At 34.0% G+C, this 22,420-nt stretch overlaps 1 protein-coding gene across 4 annotated transcripts in view; it reads right to left on the bottom strand.

Moving 5' to 3' along the window:
• Positions 1-241: 241 nt before the first annotated feature.
• The window catches only part of LOC136820233 (uncharacterized), a 47,740-nt gene continuing 25,561 nt past the window's right edge, over positions 242-22,420 (bottom strand). For 3 of the 4 annotated variants that reach the window (XM_067076425.1, XM_067076421.1, XM_067076423.1), the window contains exons 2-6: positions 14,908-14,994; positions 12,776-12,879; positions 11,827-11,922; positions 8,616-8,860; positions 242-2,039 (exon numbers count right to left, since the gene is read on the bottom strand). In XM_067076425.1, the coding sequence (XP_066932526.1) occupies positions 814-2,039; positions 8,616-8,860; positions 11,827-11,922; positions 12,776-12,879; positions 14,908-14,994 (1,758 nt within the window). In that variant the 3' untranslated portion in view covers positions 242-813. Of the gene's footprint in view, positions 2,040-8,615; positions 8,861-11,826; positions 11,923-12,775; positions 12,880-14,907; positions 14,995-18,149; positions 18,373-22,420 lie in introns of those variants that run through there. The other variant, XM_067076424.1, reaches the window with a different exon arrangement.

Genomic DNA, 22,420 nt, shown 5'->3' with positions numbered 1-22,420 from the left:
TTTAAAGGGTTGTTGTTCTGAAAAAGGTATGAAAATCTTGGAAACATATTTGAAATCAACGAAGTTCCAAGTTTTAAATTAAAAATAAATTCAAAACTTTTGGTCTATTAAAAAAAGATCTTCAGTTTCAAAAATGTTCAAAATTTTGAAATCTTAAAATGTTTCGCTTAAAATTATCTTTTCAACGAGGAGATGGAGGTATGTTGGCCAACCAAATTCAAGAAAGTATTTATTTTTCATGAAATTTTTAAGTTATTTTAATTTTAATTGGCGTATCTAAAAAATAATATATGAGAAATTTATGTACAAAGTTTGGTTAAGGTATAAAAGTTAGTGTGGCGAGAAGGAAATTGATAAATTAAAATATATAAAATAAAACGTTTTTAAAATTAGATTTTATGGTTTTTGACTAATAAAATTAATGGATGTAAAATATTTTTGACTATTAACTTTTATCCAAAACAAACATTTTCGTCCTCAAGCCTTGAGGCCTTATTTTAAAATAAAAAGACCGAGCCCTTTCTACAATAGACCAGCTACTGAAAAAGGGTAAGTAAGATTTGTTAAATTGTAGGACCTTGGCTTGATTTAACTTATTGTTTGTTCATGGGTTAAAGTTTACTGTCAGATCGAAGATTCTTAATGACTTTCGATTTTGTAAACAAATTTGACATTATATACAAATCTTTTTTTTAGAAATAATTGTATTAAAAGTTTTGACCAGCAAACATTAATGAAGGTTCCAGCAACATATCGTATATATTGTTCGATAAAATATAACATAAAAGTTTTAAAATAATCGGCAGTTGAAATTTAAAGGATTTCGTATGATTTTAAAAAGCAATGTTCAAAGAGATCACGATTATGCATTTTCAAGCTGCCATTAACTAATTGTTTTTCATCTGTTGTACTTGATGTTAGTAAGGAGTGTTTTCCACCAAGTGTAAATTTGACTTCATTTTCTGGAGTTGCAACTTCGTCAACTGTAGTTACTTGAAAACGTCCTTTAGAAGAATGATCTTGTGTTTGAAACTCTAAGCGTTGTATAGTTTTTTTACGTTTTTTGCTATTCAACTTAAGCATTGAAAAGAATTTGGTAGGTGCAGTGTCTTCTGTTTGAGTTTCTATATTTGTATCTATTTGACTGTCTGCGCTGTAACAGCGATTTATTGTTGTAAGGTAATCAGCATCAGAAGATTCCGAGCGGTGTGACTTTGTTGGAGTAGTACATGTCGTTAGGTAACTTTCTTTTAAAATAAGTTCATCGTAAACTGTATCGAGTTTTTGCTGACTTTTTGCTGAAACTAATGATATTTCTGATGTTGAGCGATAACATTTAGATTTCCCGTTTCGGATTGGAAAACGGATACCGGGTAACGATCTGACTTTACCGATTTTGAGTTTATTTTTGTCTCGAACAGGAGTAGTTTTAACTTCAATAAGACGTCCTTCATCGTTTAATGTATGTGCTCGAACTTTTATTTCGATTCTTGAAGTATCCGGATTATTGGTCGTACCATTGATCACTTCAACAATATCAGCATTATCAGAATCGTCGGTATCGATGACGTCGTACTCTGATTCTCGGAAACAGTCGTCGCTATCTTCTTGACAATACAAACGATCGGTTAATTTTGGTCGTTGTTTTAAAATCTCCATAGCATCATTTATTGTGTAAATGGTATGGTCGGATTTAATGCGAAAACAAAATAAAGAGTCGTCGTCATCATCCTCGGCAAGACTCGGTACTCGGTTATTGTTTTCCTCGTCTCTCGGTGATTGTCGGTAAATGTCCTCGTCGTCGGCATCATAGTTACTACAGCAATAACCTTCATCGTCCGACGTGAAATAATAATTCGATGAAACGTTATCTGGGTCTGTATCATTACCCGACACCTCTTGAGAGATTGGATTTAACGATTGTAACGTCGTCTCGTGTTCAGTACTGTCAGCGTAGCATGATAGATTCTGCTCGACATCTTTAGGGTTCATTATATCGCATCCATCGATTGTTGAATCACATGAAGTGTGAGGTGCCACTGTAAAAAACAAAGAAAATAATTCATGAAATTTGATATAAAAAAGAACTTAATACTGTTGAGTAGAAAAGCATACTTGACTGATATGAACAGTTCTCCTATATTGACATTTTTTAAATAATTACCGCCTTCTGTTTAGCAAATAACATTTCATATTCCAGGATGCGATTTTACGACTTCCTAATGATGTCATTTGATCATTTTACAGCCCTTTAAAAGCCATCCTGGATGCTAGCTTAAATATTGTTTGCATATTGCTAATCGAACTTCATTTTTCCTCTTTCGCCTATTTCAGAGAAGGTCAATTGTATTTCCTTTAAAGGTGGACTGAGGCGTATCCTACTGAACATCTGCTTGGACACACCCTGTCTCGACAAATTTTTTTTATTACAATGTAGCTTTCCTGGCAAAGACACTACAGATTGCTGTAACTATGTGTTTTTAAACTGTCTTTGAGAGAGTTATAATTTAAATGCTGAATAAAGTCACTTTAGTGTTCTTTTTCTTTTCAAGAAAACCATTATTAGCAGGGCCTACGCCCATTTTTTTGCAAAGTAAAAATGTTTGGTCGCGCTTCCTTAGACTCTATATTCATTGGTTCCCAACTTTCAATTTCATTGCGTGGACCATAATTAGTATTAAATATCAAGCCTGGATAACACGAAAAGTAAGTTTAAGTAGATACCCTTTTCAATGGAATTTTTGCGTACAACAAATAAGTCAAGTTCTTCTTTCCAACAATTTCTCATATCTATCATGATCAAGAAAACAAAATCACCACAGCAACAAATTCAAATTCAATGTCTCAAAAACAATTTTTTGATCATGTGAAATTTTCTTCTTACAAACAAATCACTCTTTGTCAAAAGCAAAATTTCCCATTCATAAAAAAATACAAATTTTGGTCATAAAAACACCATGTAGCGCAAGCAATAAACAAAAGCACCTCAAAGCACCTCACGCGCAAACACAAAAAGGGGACAGCGATAAAGACACAGTCAAAATGATAGTCTGTCCCATAGTCGCTCCTTTTTTTCTCATATTTTCATTAAGTAAATCTGCCTCTAAAGCGATTCACTATGATCTAAATAAACAGAATTCAACGGCTTGTCAAAACTTTAGATTATCGTTTATGATTAAGAATCATTACAATAACACTAATATCATTTTTTCCTTCAAACCTTGTTTTTTTCACGCGCTATGATCGTATAAGCATGTTTTCCCATTATTTAATCGTTTTAATCGGCAAATCCAACGCGAATATACGCTTACACTTATTCTTTCGACTCGCACCGTGTATCTACTTTGCTTTCTCGTTTCTAATATTGTCTGTCCACTCTGCTCCTCTGAGTCTTATGTCTATTTTTTTCTCGTTGTTTGTCACTGCTTGCAACTCTTTCTTGTCTAAATTGTTGTAAAGGGTTTACTGTGATGAAAGAAATACGATAAACCATTGCTCGAAGCCACCAGTCTCCATGGTTTAAACCAATATCTTTAAGTTAACTTTTCACTTAAATCAGCAACTTAAATGAAGAAAAAGAAAGGTCTAACTTACTTTTATATTACCGACTTGAAATCAGAGACATATATTATTTTTGAAAAACCTCATTCGAACTCCTGTTTTGACCTTGTCGTTATCCAAAATGATAGAAAACTCGTAAACATAAAGATATATGGATACCATAGAACAAAATCAACAAAACAAAAAATGAATGCATCCTCAAATCACGAGTCATACCAGAGATACTCTGACGTCAGAAGTTAGAACATTTTTATTTGCATTCGATACCATGTTTTAAATGTTTTGAAAAGGCACAGGTTAACATTGGCATAAATTTCACAACTTTTTTTGTTTAAAGTGTATTTTGTGTTGACAGATTTGAAATCCTGTATGTGGGCATATTATAAAGAAAGCCTTTGATGATGTCAGGAATTCAGGAAGTAACTTTTGATACCTCCCAAAAAATCTTGTTTAGGTCAAATATCTAAAATTACACCCCTGTCTCAGTGCCCCGGTGGAACCTTTTCCCTCAGTGGGGATGAAAATTTCTATCGAAATCCCAATGGGGATAGAAAATCTATTGTTTCCAGCTCAAAAATTCCAGTGGGGATGGTTTTGGAGTCCAATTTTTTCCATTCAATTTTCAATGGGGATAGAATCATAGGGCAATTTCCCAGTGGGGTTGAAAATGTAGGGCATTTTTTCCACCGGGGACGATTTTTTGGCCTTTTTTTCCACCGGGGCGAGGGGTCCACCGGGTCTGTGACACAGGGGTGTAAAATGTGTTCAAATGACCTACTCGTATGAGACAATAACGCAAATATCCTGAAATGAGTTCAAATCGGGTATATGATCGATCGCTTAAGTAAGGAGGCGAGTAAGGAGGTTTTTTCATCACGAAGCTCCCAAATATAATTTACTTTTGATTAGGTAAACACTTTGAATCAGGAGCAAAGAAAAAATGCCTTCACGTGTGTAAAGTTCTTTGGAGATAATAACCTAGGTGACTGAAAGATAGAGTGATTACACCACCAAAAAAACCGAAAATGACAGGTCACTAAAAAATCAGGAGTATGTCACCAAATTTCTCAGGACAGCAAAAGTAAAGTAAACAAACTATCAACAAGTTTTTACAGAGTTTCACACTGTTTCTCATTACCATGGATATCTCACTCTCTTCTCTCTCTTACTGTTATATTTAGTTCACTTCCTAATTGATGTCCTGTACTTCAAAACGTCAGCCGAAACATTATTATATCCTTTTATAAACTTTCCATCAATCATCACTATGTACACTCTATTGAGCTCAAGAAAGTTTCTTCCAGGTCACCATGAGTATTCAAGATATTATATTATATTTATATTTTTACCAAAAAAGAAGGGCGAAAAGACAAATTTAATTCAATCAATAAAGCCTTCATTTACGGACATTCTATTTCTCCATATTGGTATGTCCAATATGGTCCCGAAATAGCTTAAAAAGAAAAATTTAGAAAAGAGTATAATTACTTTTTTGGTTTGAGCTAGTTTGCTTCTTGGTTTGGTTCAATATTTACGATCTTCCACAATATAAAGTAAACAAGTTCTACACCAATGCTTCACCAATACCAAAGATAGTCAATTGCACATGGAGTAAGCTATTCTTGAGAACTATCCTTGAACTCTCAAAATCAAAAATCTATACCATGTAAAGCTTATACCATTATTTTCATAGCCTAGTGCAAGGGCACTGAGGAAAAGCTATTACCAATAGCACAAAGAAAAAATATTTATTTTAAACTAAGTAATTCAAACAATAGCATATCTCCCTGGAGACAATTAACTATAACGACATAGACAATCGAACCTCTCATGTTTTTTTCTGTTTGTCTTTGAAATTGGAATGCAAGAAAAAATATGCCGTCGTTAGGCAAGTCATTAGCTGACGTCAATAGAATTCTATTGTTTTGAAACAACCAATCTACCATCTTTGTTACAGAAATCCACGTGATTATTTCTCATGCTCTAAAATCATGCTGATTCAATTTTTTTGTAAGAACTCTCAGAAAAAGTTTTTCTCTACTCATCCCAATATATAGTACAGGTTTTTGATTCCTATCCTCACAAATTCTTTGTTCCTTCTTTCACTTTGCTTCTTGAAAATAAGAAACATCCAATTGTATCTAAATAACTTGCTATCTATCTATGGCAAACGGTACTTTTGATTGAGTTTGAGTGCTTACAAAAAGTTTGAATACAAAGAAACTTAAACTCTAAAAACTTGTGGGTTTTTTTTTAATGGGAGGTCGACATTGTTTGCAGTTTAATTTTACCTTGATGTTTATCCAGTATATTTTACAAAAGACAATCGCGTGAAAAATCACGCGATCTATTGCCATGAAACTAAGGCCGGGCACTTCCTCTTTTCCCCTTTTTGACGTATTTGTCACCCTTTGTGCCTTGTATTGTGGTCAGGAAAAGGTTACACTCTAAAGTTCAAGGTCATTGTTTAAAGTTGGGAACGGTGATTTTGTGTATACAAGAATCTTATTATAGAACGCTAAAATAGACTCAATTTTATGTGTAGGATGCACGATACCTCTAAAGAAACTTGAATTCTAGTCTTGCGTTCCTCATAAACATTTGAAGCAAGTACATAATACATTTGATGTAAATCGTTTTGCTCCTGTTCACACCTTGATCTTTTAAAATATTCTGTCTAGTCAATGGTAATCGAACGAAGCCGAATCGACCAAGTCAAACGTAATTCCGATTGTCGTAGGACTTCAAACTCGATCAAATTTATTATCACGATTTTTGATTTGATTGGTTTGATTATTAATGATCATCGAACAAAAATCGAACAAAATACACATTGACTGAGACGACTAAATTTGATTCGGTTCGATTAATTCGACTACATCGATTCAATTCGATTCACAGCGTCTGTTTGTATTTGTTTGTGCTTTTATAAAGTGGGTGGTTTAACAAACCCCTGTAACTTTATTTTAAGATTTTGAATCCTAATGGATCTACTTAGGAGTTTATTGATAATAGAAAATGCTTGAATAGTGGAATGAATTTAAATGATTTTTCATGCCTCCTGTCTCACTATAATTGATTATCTCCATGCATTAATCACAATCACTATCAAAGGGGATTAACATTACACCCAATCAATAAGATGGAATTTGATGTATTTTCCACTGTGGAAAAATAGCATGCTGATAATAAATGAACTTTGGACTTGCAATACTTGTGATCATTAGGCACATTATGTAATAAATGTGGTTTTAACTTTTAAATTTTTCGAAAATTATTTCACAAGGCGAAATATAAGATCGAATTCCCGTACTTTATTATTAACAATGTTAAGGACCTCGAAGAGGAAGACTTATGATAAATAGGTAGGTTGGCGCAGCTTGTCTACTGTCCAGGTTACAAAGGCCTTGTGAAATTACATTTTATCATCGAAAGACGTATTTTTTGAGGTCATGCTGTGTGAAACGCGATATTTTATACAGTATGACAAAGGAACAATTTTTATGTAACCTTTTACCCAAATTAATATTACAAATTACAGGATTTCATAACCACATCTTATGCAAATGGAACCCCCAATACACCATCAGATACTATTTTCATTACATACTTTATGGATTATCATCATGCCTTTTCTTTTCATTTTAATATGAATCACAGCAGTGCATGATGTATTGAAAGCCTTATTAGACTGCGCCTTCTAATACAATTACAACATAATTTAATTTTGCATCCCATTTTTGTATATGACGGAGAATTTGAATAATTTGTATCGAGAAATTATGAAATCTGTATTACAACTTTCTTTAAACTCTACACGTTTTTTTTTGTATTAGAACACCTAAAATTTGGCTGAGCCTATTGAGGATGTGCTTATTTTTTTTAGCAATTTTCAGCCTAAAAATGTTCTTAAATGCGTTCTTAATTTTTCAGACTACTCTAAATAGACAATATGATACAAAATAAAGAGCACTTAAATTTGGCAAAATTTGGACAATATTTGACTCTCGAATTTTGAAGATCCACCCCTAAATTCGGTTAAAACTGCTTAAAAAGAGGAAAAAATTTTAGTTTCTTGTCATTTTTCCAAACTGAGGCTGGGCATGTTCTTAAGATGTTCTTAATTTTTCGACGAATTTCAGCCTATATGTTCTTATAAACTAGGTTCTAATAAAAGAAAAAACGTGTACTCATAGCTACGTGGTCTAGAATTCAACCATGTTTAAAATTCTTGGCAATTTTCACAGAGACAGGATGACTTCTGGGATTACTTTAAACGATAAGTTCAAGAACTTTTACTTAATCCATATGTCGGAAATGCTTAACTTTTCAATCTGCTTAATACACGCTATAATCTTTCCAACCTGACATTAACAAAAGTTTCACATCTTTATTTTAACCTTTAAATAAACGGTTATCCTGATTAAGATAAAGCTAAGCTATATCTAATCTTTCAACAAGACCATTCTCCCTGACAGTGACTTGACCAGGTTCGTGTCGGGTCCGTGTTTTTAACATTAATCTACTAGTACTCTGTCTGTTAAACTTTGTCTAGTATAATCTATCTAGATTTCTCACGAAAGTCCTGAACAACAAACAAATCTCTGATATTCTTCATAAAGCAGACAAACTCATCCGATTAACTTTCAAATATTCATTTTCTTTGGTAAACTACTACACCTCAGTGTAAGACGATTGATCAATAAAAAGTGATGGATCAAAAACTAAAAATAGGTTTCACAAACTGCACGCATATAAATTGAAATTGAAAGTTGTGTCCTTAAGAAAAAACCCAAGATAAAAACCTTTTTCCTGCACCTTCACGTTTAGAAAACCATATTCTCAAACTGCACCTGGTAAAACCCTATTGACTCATTCTCAAAAACAGAATAACTTTGACTGCAAAAAGCAACAACAACAACAACAAAAAACACCAAAAACAATTAAAATGTCTCTATATTAAAGGGTGTGTCCTGCTTATTATTTAAGGGTTCACAATGTAGCCTCATATTTTGCAGAGAAAAAAAAATACCAAAAACTAAATTCTCACTTACCACAATCATTTAACGAGCTTGCTGTGCTGTAGCTGAATCCGGAGTCGTGATCCTCATAAGCTGAACAACTCCTTGATAACGACGTGCATCCACCATGTATTGACGGTGATTGATATTCCTCTAATAGCTCACCACCAGAGTCAGTACCATTTGTCATTTTGTCTTGGATCTCTGACACACTTAATGATGTTTGTAAAAACAGGTGCACTGCAATGTCCGATAGATATGTTGATTGTCCGGTAATACTGTAAGATGTAAACATTATTATCCGAAATCAGTATAATGTTATTTTTGTTGTATGCAACATGCGATTCAATTATATATTACAGGTTGATGTTAATCCAATACTTAGACGCAACCTGTTATGTTATGAATTTTGTCGTATACCTTCTACGCGAGAACAAAACCTCGTTTAATAAGCTCCCTTTTTAACATCAAACTCATAAAAAATATCGATCTCTGCTCTTTTACAGCTTGCATTAAATCAAGCTATTGATTATGAAAACAATACTGAAAGACCTCTCCTTTTCTCTTCGATAGTTAGAGCATATTTTATGTCTGTAATGTGACCGCTCTGACAACCGTATTATATGTAACCTTATAAAAATAACCTCATCATATTTGCTCAGCACTCTATTGTCAAAGTAAGAAAGTTGACGTCATTAAGGACAATAAGATTTGTTACATTTTTCCCTCTGTTCTGTGTAAAAAGTCAATGAGAATACAAGGGTTGGAGATTAGAAAGTTAAAACCGCACCCTAAAAGGTCTGTAAGACATATTTACAAAACAGGATTAAGATTTTTGATATCATAAGGGCCCTTTATGTGTTACTTTTTTAATGCACAAGAATACTTTTGCAGCTTGTTAGGTCGCATGTATTTCCATGCTGAGCGTTTAGATCCGTGAGTTGCTAGGTGGATGATTTTCAGGTTATTTTAATTAACTTCGTATTGCAAACAGTTTAGATAATTAGCTAAGCCATTAGTCAAAATTTTCCAAATGTCAGTTTAAAAATAAACCTATTAGTAACATATGTAGAAAAGATGGATGGAACATGTAAGTTTCATCTTTAAAGTTTCTCTGGCAATATAGATTTTTGATAGGCTGTTATCAATTTGTTTGCAAACACAAAGAGAATTCAAACAGCCTAATGAATTGAAGTCTTTTCAAAAAATTAATCTACATGTTGAAGAATCTTTTCGAATTAAAAAACTATTGAGTACGTTTTTCCTGTAAGCTTGTCACGATTTATCAAACTGACGAAATTATCAGACGTCCGTGAATAACTGCCAGACATCATTATCATTTAGTTATAACTTTTTAAAAATAACATCGAGTTTACATTTCTTTTTCCTTTCGCAAATGGTTTATCTTTTCAAGTAGAGATTTTCACTTTAACACTAAAATACGATTAGGATCTGAAAGTAATCAGTCAAAGGACTTTCGAGTAGCTCTCTCTGGAAATCGCTTTTGTCTGGCTTGCGTGAATCATTAGCACAGTTGATGAATTTCAAATTCATATTAGAGGACTATGAAAAATTTGAATCCATATTTTTTAGATTGGTCCTTTGGATCCGGCAAAATTCTTCTTTTTGATACTAATTAAAATTGAATACTCTGAAATTTCATTGGAATCAGAAGAAAAACTCGTATCACACTGTTAAGCTTTGCTGCAACTCAAGTTGTTTATACTCTTACTTATTATTTTGACATCAAAAGATACAATAACTGAGGCCCCCCAGCGGCACCCCTGATCACGCCATCACGCAAAAAAATTTTCTCCATCACGCATCACGAAAATCGCTAAAATTTGTCATCACGCAAAAAATAGCGAAAAATAGCCCAAATCATGCATCACGCCTCAAATTTTGCCCTATCACGCATCACGCCAAAATCTTGATCACGTCATCACGCCAAAAAAAATCTCTAATCACGCCATCACGCAAGAAAAAGTCCCAATCACGCCATCACGCAAACTGCTGGGGGGGGCTCATTACTGTTGTTTGTTTGCTTATGGAACTAACGAAAATATTGAAGACAAAACAGGGCTTGTATAACCAAATAAATACATCATAAGAGAGTATGAGCGTCAATGAACTTTTGATCTCAATTTTCACTTTCCATCATTAAAAAGGTCTGCAATTATTATCCAGTTAATAGGTAATGAATTTTAAAGGGTTGTAACTTATCATTAGCTATATCCTGTTTTTCCAAAACAAAAGCCCTGATCACTAAAATGCCTTTTTATAAGAACAATTTCACAAGAACAATCGGAGGCTCATATTTTGGAAGAATGACTATGAGGCTAATATTTTCTGTATTTTGACTCAGAAAATGATTAGCTTTTTATCTCTTAAAGAACGTTTAAACTTGAACTGAATCGTGAGTATTTAGCGGCTGAGGTTATAACAGTTATTTCCTACACTCGTGAAAAAAGCATGTTTATCCCGTGATACGATAATCCAGTTTTTTACTACACACACTATCATTCATTCGGAGCCGTCTGTAGTTTGACTTGATTTTAACGATGTTTTTATTGAAAACAAATCAAATGTCCATTAGTTTGGTAAAAAAAAAAGTTCAATGATGACGCCGCGAGTTTATCTATAATTTCACGATTTTATGATTTTTCAGATTTTCACACCTGTATGTAAAGCTAACCCGCCTTAAGCCGAATCAGCTGATTAGCCTAGTGTAAGGATTTAATCAGGCTAGTGAGTTTTTGGACATTTCCACCTTATAAAAACAACCTTATAGTAATCTTGTTCGTCTGAACTAAAGCACGCTTCAAAATGTGACGTTATTTTTAAATAGCGCTTGAGGTCCCTTGAGGTCAAGAAAGGCGTTAAAACATTTTAAAATCACTGACCTCCTGGAATAACATCCTTAGATTACTATATCTGCAAAAATTTATTTCATATTCATACGTATACGTTATGGGGACTGTTCAAAACTTCAAAATGAAAAATGAAAAATAAAGCTGAATTCGAATTTGCGTTTTATACTAAAGTCTGTCTCAATATATTGTGCAGCAGATACAAAAATGACTGTTGACATTTGATAGAATTCGAACTAAATAGCAGTTTTGTGTTTGTTGAGAAGATAATCAGAAGTGGAATATCATCAAATAGATAGATTAAAATAAATATGGAAAATGAAGAAGAGAAAAATCAATTTCTGTGTTGATCCACAATTTGATAAGAAACTTACTCTTCTAGAAATGCCTGCAGTCCTTTCTGTCGATTCTTTAGAAATTGCCTTTTGAATCTTCCAAACACTTTCTTTGGTGGAAGCTCTGGTAATGACCTGTTGAAAGAAATATCATTTTATTTGAGAATTAAAAATTTTGATTTTATAGAGCAACGTAGTTAAAGACCTACATGCGAAAGATTTCTGCGATGCGATGATTTGGTATACACAGGCAGATATTGAATCGTTTTAACGTTTTTTCTTGTCAAACATGGTATAATAATTTAGAGATTTTTTGAAATTTTTAAGACTACCAGTAAATATACTGAGGAGATACAAAATTATAATAGGTATGTTTGAAAAGAAAAATCGCTAAATAAAATTCGATACCTGTAATACCATAAAACCTTTGCTTTCGAAATATCGAACTAAAGTCTGAATAATGAAAATCTTAATGCACAGAAAAATGAACTTAAAAGCCTAAGGTTGACTCGTGGTACAATGCTAGTTTTAGGGATTAGAAAAAAGTGAATTATGAAAACAAATCAAGTTTATATTCATGATATGCACCATTGCAATGTCTTCCATTCCACCCAATAGCTGATTGGTTCAAAGTGACGTATTGACTGATTTTACGTCACTTACAACCAATCAGCTGTTGGGTCCGTGATGTAATGTTAGAAGACATTGCAGTGGTGCATATCATGAATAGAGTTTGTTTTAAATTTAGTCCCATCTAATCCTTTTATATATTTGTCGATCTCCATTTTCTTCACTCTCTGTACTTTTTTACCCTTTTAAGGCAATGATAAAGAATTAAAAGTGTCACCTAGAAACATTCTAAGCCAGCAATCTATAGATTTGAATCACTCACAGAAAATTCTAAGTCTGTCCATATGCTGCTGACAGCGTACACTCTTCAGTACATGAAACGAGTTTCAAAATTCAAAAAAAAAATTCAAAATTTTACCTTTCTAAAGCAAATTGGCTGAGTAGTCTATTTCGAAGCCATTGGAAATCCGAATACCTTCTCCTGACGCATGAGTCTGTACAAGCAAATGCGATATTATTTGTCTAAAAGTGGAAAATGAAGGAAATTGTTACATTGTTATAGTTTGAGCGCAATGGAGCAAGAAAGCTTTCGACTCCAAAATTCAATATTCACTTTCTTTTCCGATTTTATTCTTATTGCTAGTGTTTTCGTTTATCGTAAAAACAACCTAGACCTATCTATTTTTGCTGAATTAGTTTACAATCAAGTAATTAGCGTTTTGTTTTCATGATAACGGTCGCTAATGGCCATTGTATAAGGAAGAACCAAGCCCATGGTTTTGTTACTTAAAATTATTATTGGAACGAAATTCGAACCGTCATAAAAAATGTTCATTAGTCGAAAACAATAAAGCATTAAAAAGCGTAGGTTGAAATGGAAAGCATGAAATTAAAGCAATTTATTTTTTGGCACCAAATAAACAACGCTTAATTATAATTAAAACTATTAGCAATGCTTTCAAATAACATTAATTTGCCAAGTACCAGCTATATAAATGATTTTTGAGGCTTTTCATTACTGGAACCATTTAGACCAAAATTTTGACCACATTCTCAGAAAGAAATTGACAGATGTAAGAGAGTTAATTCTTAACCGGCTGGTTGTAAAACATTTCATTTCAAATCTTGATTGTTTACATTGTTTAAAATGACCAATATCAAGTTATTAGGGCCATGATATTGGTTAATTATACCCTAATCACATAATAACCACACAAGCTGGCCTTCAAAACCCCCCATAAAAATTCAAAATAGTACCAATTGGTAAGTGATCATATTAAGCAATACTTAATCCTTGGTACCAATTTAAGATTGTCCGCAAATTTATGTAATTTGAAATCCACATTTTGATGATATGGACAATAGCTGTGGTCAAAACTGGAGACATAATCGTAAAATTAGAAAAACCAACCATCGACTATTTCATTTAAGTCTTAGGGAGATAAGGTAAAGACTGTCTCATTCGCGCTACCTAACTTAAAAAAAGCCAGTGTCTATAAACTGCGATTGAAAATAAGTTGATTATATAATCTTCGAAACATACGCAGTAGATATAGGTTTCAGCTTAAGCTACACGCTTTTTTTTTCATAAGAATGGTGTTTTTTCATTTCATCATGGATATTCTTAACTTTTTGGCGAAAATTATCCAAAAGTATTCTTACGGTATTCTTAGGTTAAGATCGAAATTGGCAATCTACAGGTTAAAATGCTTTAAAAATGGCATTCTTAGGTTCAGTTGCTAAATTCCATGACGGTGATATTCTTACCATATTCTTAATTTTTTGGCCATTTTCATCATGGACATTCTTATAAAGTGTATTCTTATAAAAAAAAAAAGCGTGTAGTTCAATGTCAACTCTCCAAAGATTGCTGGCAAGTCGGTGGATTTGGTAGGGTTGTTCAAATTGGCACTGCTGGGAGGAAGATCAAAACGATATTTCTTAAAAGCATATAAGAGTTTTCTGTTGGTGTTGAACAAAGTGTATCAAAACAAGTAAAGTTCGTTTTGGAATGGAAGATATTGAACTCTTAGAATCTGTACTATAACGCTTAAAAGACAAAATTATTTTTAGCAGGTACTCAAACTCAAAGTACCACAGTCATCATCAACAACAACAAACAACACCCATGAATGACTGATATCCAATCGAAACATGTCACTTTATAACTCATTACAGTTGAAGGAAACAGATTTATAACACTGTCTTGTTTTCTTTGGAAGTATTCTTTTCCCTTTCTCTAAATTCTATAATTCGAATCGATCCCGGATGCCACTTCCTTGTGGTGTCTCCTCTTTACAATGATGACGTCATGTAAATAGTGATAAGTGTAAACAAAATATGGTGTAAGATGATGTCAATTTTGAAAATGGTAGGCCGTATATCCCGCTGGAAAAATTCTATGCATTTTCCACAAAAACCTATTAACATATTTTTGCGTTATCACTTCTTTTTAGGAAAACTGTCATAAAGCTCTCTGTTATCTATCAGTAAACATTTTTTCTATCATAGGCGGAAAACTTATCATTGAAGTGATTAAATCTAACATACCTCAATGCGGATTTCGTAGTCAGTGTACAAGGCTTTATCACGACTGATATGCGTTCTTGGGTTTCGTACTGTGATTTTAATGTACTCCTGAAAGAAACGAGAAAAAAGCAAAATGTTAATATCAAGGTTAAGCTTTAACAATAACCAGAAAAGATCTATAGAAAATCCTCCATAATTTCATCAAGTTTGAATATCTTGAGAAAAGAGGCGTGGTAATAAGACCTACTGGTAGAAGTTATATTCATATTAAATACTGTAATTCCTTACAATGGTTTTCCTAAAGCTCTGCACGGTCACTTTTTAAAGGGAGATTTTCTGGAAGATAATGCGTCTAATTGATTTGACCCTTGTAGGATTAGAATCGGGTAATCTTTAATTCAACGTCCATTTAACGTTATAAAGACGTCGTGGATGTTAAATGGACGTCTTAAAAAACATTTTACCAGTTAAAAAAACCCTTACGATCGACGGCAAGCTCAATACAATAAACTACAAAAGTTTGTTTCATGTATAAAAATACAAAAAAATACTAACATGGAAAGACATCATCCAAAAACCCAAAGAACCAAAAGTTAAGAAGCAACTCAAAAATATTTCAAATCATTAAGTTCATTTACACAAGGAAAGAATGTTTACAATGTATTCTTAAATCCAAATATCAACTCTACAAAAATAACGGACCTTCATAGAAAACTCAAGTAGCACGTATAGATGTTTATCCTTCACACGATGAACTTTTAAACTGGACCATTATAAAATTACGGACGAAAATACCAACGAAAACAAAAGAGAAGCTCAGGAAATATTTGGAGCGCGATGCATTACCGCATCTGTCAGTAATCTAAATATCAAGAAATTGCTTCTTTTTTCGTGAATAAATATTTTCTTTGGATAAGGAACACAAGATGATAATTGACATGATATTTACGCTAACCTCAAAATGAGGAAGCACGAGTATTTTTACAATGTTCCTCTCTTGTGGAAAATTTACACAATTTTCATAATACCAACATTCCTTTTTGCTCTACCAATGCATTTGCTTGAAGTTTTAGCAGAGAACACAATATATTTTTGTTCAGTTCGCAAAAAGCAAAGAGTATAGTTTAACTTTAAAGTCATCAACCAACTTTGAAAAAATGCAAAGGTCAACTGAGGAACCCTATCCAGATTAAGGTCAAGGTCAAATTCTTTAAAAGGAAACTGACACCGAAAACCAAAATAACAATGAGAATGTTCTTAATTTAAATGGGGCTTAGAACTACAAAGAGTACGTTTCCAAGCGTGGTTGATATAAATGAACCAAATATTTTAATGATAAGCTCTTGCTGACTGACTTCAAAACTCCCTAGAAAATATCCAAAACAAGGTATCACATAAATCAACCCATAATAACTGTGAAGCACATTCACACGCTGCTCTATACTGTTACCAGCATCTACTATCACCATACTAACTATCTCCTTTAGCAATCTAAATAATCTATCGTCAAAGGATTTCCTAACTTAGATCAAGACCTTCCTTTCTCATTTAAAAGAAACATGATCAAGTATCATCCTTTGCTTGTTGCTGTGACAAAGCTTTTAAGCACTCACACATCCTGCTGCTTTCACTTGCTTAGCTAGACTTTGCCTGTAACTTAATCTAAAATTTCATGCAGTAATATACAATGTGCTGAGCGGAAAAGTTGTGCACTCTCTAGGTTTTGCTAAGTTTATTCTCTGTTGCACTATGTTCCAAAGAAGTATCATACTTTAACCATAACTGAGCAGCCCCTCCTAAGAAATTTATAACCTTCAAAATGAAGTAAGCGCTAAGAAAAACAATTTTCATTCAGAGTACACCACGTACTATACACATGGCGTCAACTTTTAAATTTAACCTTTACAGAAATGAAAGCAAAAGTTTCCAATTCAACAACAGATAACGTTATTCTTTCTAGCTAGTCGCATGTAAACTTGGAATTCAGCTCTTAAAAGGCACATAGTAAGTCTTGAACAAAACAAAATATATTCATTACAAGTATTCTAATGAGGCAAAGGCATATGTTTTTCACATCCAAGTACCGAGTTTGAACGACTAGTCGCATACAATAACAAAAACATTGAGTTCCAAAGAGGACTTGTAAGAAATTCTTAAGCATTTTAATGTTCCTTGTTTTTATGAAAAAAAAACATCAAAAATCTGTTGAAATAATAATACCTCTCTCTCAAGCTCACGCTGGGTAAAATAATAAACAAAACAAAAGACCTACATGCTCTTGGCATCACAAGCATTTTTAAGCTATTTCAGAGAAAATTTGGCCGTACACGGCAAGAGTGTGCAGTGGTTACTTTCATAGAACCTATAAATCTTTTGTTGATACTTAACTGTTTTTATTTTTTGGGAAGTTTAAGCCTCAAAGTACCGAGTCTTCGTCTTCTCTATAACTGACATCCTGGCTCGTGAGGGTGCCCTTTTTCGATTACTTGGAAGGTGTATTTCTCTATTTACCCACCCTTCATCCTTCATATGATAGCGAACAGGATTCAGAGAAATACATCGGGTACCTTTTCTAATCACTTGGAAGAGAACTAACTTTGGTTTGAATCTAAGACCGTATCTGAATGCTCCCCAGATTAGACTGTAGTAGTTAACTTAAAGTAGACAATCCCCATTTTAGTCACAATGCCTCATTAAGATATTTGTTTAATTGATAGGATTTAGAGATCATTATCAACTTAAACAGACATGCGTTTTTCTTCTTATTTTCAAGACCTTTGATTGTGAAATGCGAACAGACAAGGAAGTGTCACGAGCAAGCAGTTGGAGGTATTTTTTACACTTCCGATTACTGGTACATAATTGTTTGAACCAGAGTTTTATATCAAAACTGAACTTTTAATTATACATACAGGCACGTACAACTCTGTAACTCATTGCAGGTCGGGGACTTGTTTAAGCGTATGTTTAATTGGCTATTCAAAGGAATAAAGCTGGCTTTCAATATTTCCGTTACTACACCCCTGTGTCACCGACCCGGTGGGACTACTAGAAAATTTCGTTCCCGGTGCGAGAAACACCCTAAAATTTTAGCCGAACTGGAAAATTGAACCCATTTGAAATTCATTCAGCAGACTCGTACACATGAACGATGTACACATTAACGATATACTCTGTCACTCGAATTCTCTATAATTCGAACAAATTAGCATACATAGTGAGCATTCGAACTAAAGAGAGAGTGATAAATGATCAATACCTACCAAATATCTTGGTACTTGCTCCATTATTGCCATCAAATACATTCAAAGCCAACAAGAAATATTCAAACTGCACAAAGTCCCATTTATATCTTGTTCAAAGTGTCTCAAAAATTCAAGTCAATTTTGTGTTTGTAAAATCAAAGATTTATAAGGTTTGATTTTCCGCTAAATCTGTATAATTGCTCATGTAGACGATAATTTGTTTATCAATTTCTATTTTGCTATAAAGTATAACCGAAAGATAAAACATGTTAAAGCAAACCTATAAACAATCAATTATTAAGCAGAATATATCTATACATCTTCTCAGCCAATCATCAATCGAAAGAAAAAAAGGGAAAAATTCCGAGTCACTAAAAGGTAATATTGCATACAGCTAAATGTCTATTTCGCAATTGATCGCCTACTTAACGATGTTATCCCGTATATAACCCGTCAAGTAAAGTTGACAAATATACAAATAAGATAATAAAAAGTTAGTTTGTAAACAGATTTAATTTTGTTTTCATTTCAAACAACTAGTCTTTTCTTTTCTTTCGATTGTACAAAAAGTAAGAAGTAAGAAATGACGTTCGATCTACTATGTCTTGACTCATTATGTTTTTAAATTCAGTGGGATCTTGTTGTCGGCAAACTCCTCTGGAGCATTTATCAAGGAGACTGTAGTGTCGTCTAAATAAATTTCCCTAATATGGTGAAAATTGATGCGAGATTCCCAAAGAAATTCAACGAGCATCTGTATTGCCCTCTTGCAATATCCCATATGATTAAGGCAACCCAACTGGCATGAGCCCCCGGTAATACTCCCCGGTGTCACAGACCCACTGGGACCCCAGCCCCACTGGAAATTTTGACCGAAATTTCGTCCCGCTGGGAAAAATAGCACTAGGGACTACTGGAAAATTGACTTTCATTTTATCCCCATTTAAAATTCGCACTCCAATACCATCCCACCTGTTTTTTTGACCTGAGAACAATGGAACGTCTATCTCCATTGGAATTTTGATACGAATTCTAATCCCCATTGTGCAAAGAAGAAGTTTCACTGGGGCTGTGTGAGACATGGGTGTGGTCATAAAACGCCAGAGAGCGACGGTATAAATCAAAAAACTTTGAAATAATATTCTCTACTGGCTTTCAAACTAACAAACTACAAACTTCACGGGCCGCTAAGGTCCTGGATTGAATCGAAAGTTTTTCCATAATTTGGACCCCATTGGGACAGATAAAGTCAAACCAATCGAAACATTGATTCTGACCCAACCTTCCGCAATCAAAACACCATCTGACAATGAAAGTAACCTTCCACTAGCCAAGGTTCTAAACTAATAGTATAATTTTGACTAAAAAGATGTACACTATTAGCTTAGTAGCATAACAAAATCGGTAAAAACAAAATTTTCAAATCCCAAAGCAATAAAGATATTTTGTTATCAAAGTAAAAAATACAATAACATCTACGTTATTGGGCTTTTCCAGAAAAAAATCGTGCACCCCCTGTTGAGGAGGTCCATTTCCGTTCCAAGGGGGTAAGGTTTGAAATGCGTGGAATTCCATAAGGGTAGACGAAAATCCGTAAAAAATAAGCGGAATTCCAAGGGGGTAATGATTGAAAATTTGTAAAAATTCGGAATTCCAGAGGGGTATGATCCTAAAATTGCCTGGAATTCCAAGGGGGTGGATCACAAAAGGTTCGACCTCCTCAACAGGGAGGACACGGTTTTTTTCTGGAAAAGCCCATTCCAAAAAGCAATTAAAAATGACAAACTCTTTCTCTTTGTTTGGAAGGTGTTAATTGTCCTTTTTTTGACAGCGAAAGTACAAGAATTTGATTGGATGCGATAAAACGAGCCGCAACAAGAATTATTTGCAATCAGGTGTCTGTATATAAGCGTAGTTAAAATTCGATTTGACGGAGGTTAGACATCACCTCTGATACTCCTGGCTAGCCTTCCATATACTTCACGCACATTCTACAACGACTAATATCGAAATGATAAAACGATTTCACAGAAATAATAATCGAGAATACAAAAGTAGCTTGTGGTCAACAATTAAAGTATTTTAAAATGTTGACAATTCACATAAGATGCTATACACACGGGATATAAAAGGGAAAGGGGAGGGCAATTTGCCAAAAGAAATACTTTCATAAAAATTCCACACTAATTATGATGGACCATTTTTTAATGACTGATATCGATAACAGAAAGTTAAAAATTTAGTTTCAACCCATACTATTCAGGAAATAGTAGGTAATCTACTACGTATTGCATTTTATGAGGATGACGACGATAATTTGATTTTGATTAGACCCTTATGTAACCTATTGTAAAGGTTGTAAATATCTTCTTTTGGGACCTCTGAGAAAATTACGTGAAAACCAGCAAATATCATATTATATTCTTTTGAATTTAGGAACCTAAAATATTAAAAACAACGTTGCCAGACCAGAAGCCTTTGCTGAATTCTTTCTTCTGATAGATTGTTTGACCTGTCGCCTGACTAGGAAATTTTCCGACAAATTTTCAATTATCTTGAAGGAATTATCTTGAAGACTTTGGGGAATTCTCTAAGGCGTGATGAAAATTAAAGGGTTTTCAAGATTTGAAAAGACTAACATTTTTAGCAAGCAAGCAAGCCGTTTACGTATTGTTGTGCGAACACCTCCCCTTTTTCAAGGGGAGGGGTAGAAACCTCACAAAATTAACAATGAGGGAGGAACAAATTGTCACTTCAAAAATAAAAGAGAAATCCCTTGTCGCACTGAGCTTATAGCCGTGTTATTAGTTGGCTATAACACTCCAAAAAATCCTCAAAATTTGTTACGGTAAAACCTTTTGTTGCCCTGAAAAAAATCTATGACGAAAGGAGCTCCAGGAACATTGTGGTTTCAAATACAGCCAAGAAAAAACACGATAACACGGAGACATAGATTCCTTAACGACACAGACAAAATTGTAATTATATGTAAAAAGAAACCGCCCAGTGAAACAAAAAATACAAATCAAAATAGCATAATGGTAGATAGGAAATCTTGTTTGAAAAACCTGGGATCATCCGTCTTTGTGTATCCTTTGAAAGGATCTCCGTCTTGTTACGACGTAGCTTTATTACAGATTTCGTTATTAGAAACTGAGGTGTATCTTTATGATACATTTGGAAGTATAAATACACAACCTCGTTCCCAGGGCCCGATTCTCATTTTTTTTATAATTTTGATGGTCGTTTAGAGTTCCATTTGAAAAGCAAATCGACATGATGACGAGGTTGAAAAATACATTCTTTGAAGTAAAAAAGCTACAATTCCTTAAGCTTGTAGGAGATCTCAAGTTTACCAGGGTAGAATGAAGTTCATATTCTCATTGAGCATGCTACGTAATGTAACTCTTTCAGACATTCGACTTATTCTTGCAAACTCGCCTTTAACGACCATCAGAGAGTTTACCATCCCATTTAGCTTTATTTTCTGAAAAATATTAGAAATACAACTGTGCTATTCAATGAAATCTAGTTCAATAAACTTCAAATAAAGAAAACGGTGGTATAGAAAAGTGCTTATGTCGGCAACTGCCGCGCGACATCGGCAAAGAAATCGATAAAGCGCCCGTGTCGGCATATCGGCAGTTAAAGGGTTAAGCTTTTAGTATTAGCATCGATAGGTGTTAGATATTACGAAAACTTTTAAGGACTAACTCATCTCTGTGTAACAGATCGCTGGGACTCGTACCCGGTGGGGAAAATATCCTCTAATTTCAGCTCCATCACTCTGAAATCACCCCACGTGATTTTTCAAGAATAGTACAATACAATTTATATTCCCAGATTTTAATAGAAATCGGAGCTGTGAGGCAGGGATTGTGCAAAATCATTGAAGGGCTGAGACCAAGTTCTAAACCAATAGAAACAATGGTATCCTTATCTTCCATTTGTGATTAGGTTCTTTACTATTTTCCTATTGGCTGAGTGACCGTACTGCAGTGGTAGAGCATCCGGCTACGGTTCGCAAGGTTGTGGGTTCAACCCCCAGCCGTTGATACCAAAGATTTCCAAATTTGTACTTGATGCCTCTCTACTTGATGCTCAGCAATTAAGAGAAGGAGCAAGGGTAAGTGGCTCAATCCAGGGAGAAAGAGTGGCGCTCTTCCCTACCTTTGGGTAGATAGCTATCGAAAGAGGAGCCTTCGGGTCGTCTCTGACTGCGGTCGCAGACTTACTTCCTTGTTAGCTATAGTTATCCTCGTCTGGTCAGTGAGATAGAGCAGTATTGT

The sequence above is a fragment of the Clytia hemisphaerica genome, unplaced genomic scaffold (assembly GCF_902728285.1).
Source record: "Clytia hemisphaerica strain Z4C2 unplaced genomic scaffold, Clytia hemisphaerica genome assembly, whole genome shotgun sequence".
NCBI lineage: Eukaryota > Metazoa > Cnidaria > Hydrozoa > Leptothecata > Clytiidae > Clytia > Clytia hemisphaerica.
Note: the sequence above shows the minus strand (reverse complement) of the source record. Positions and strands in the feature narration are given on the sequence as shown.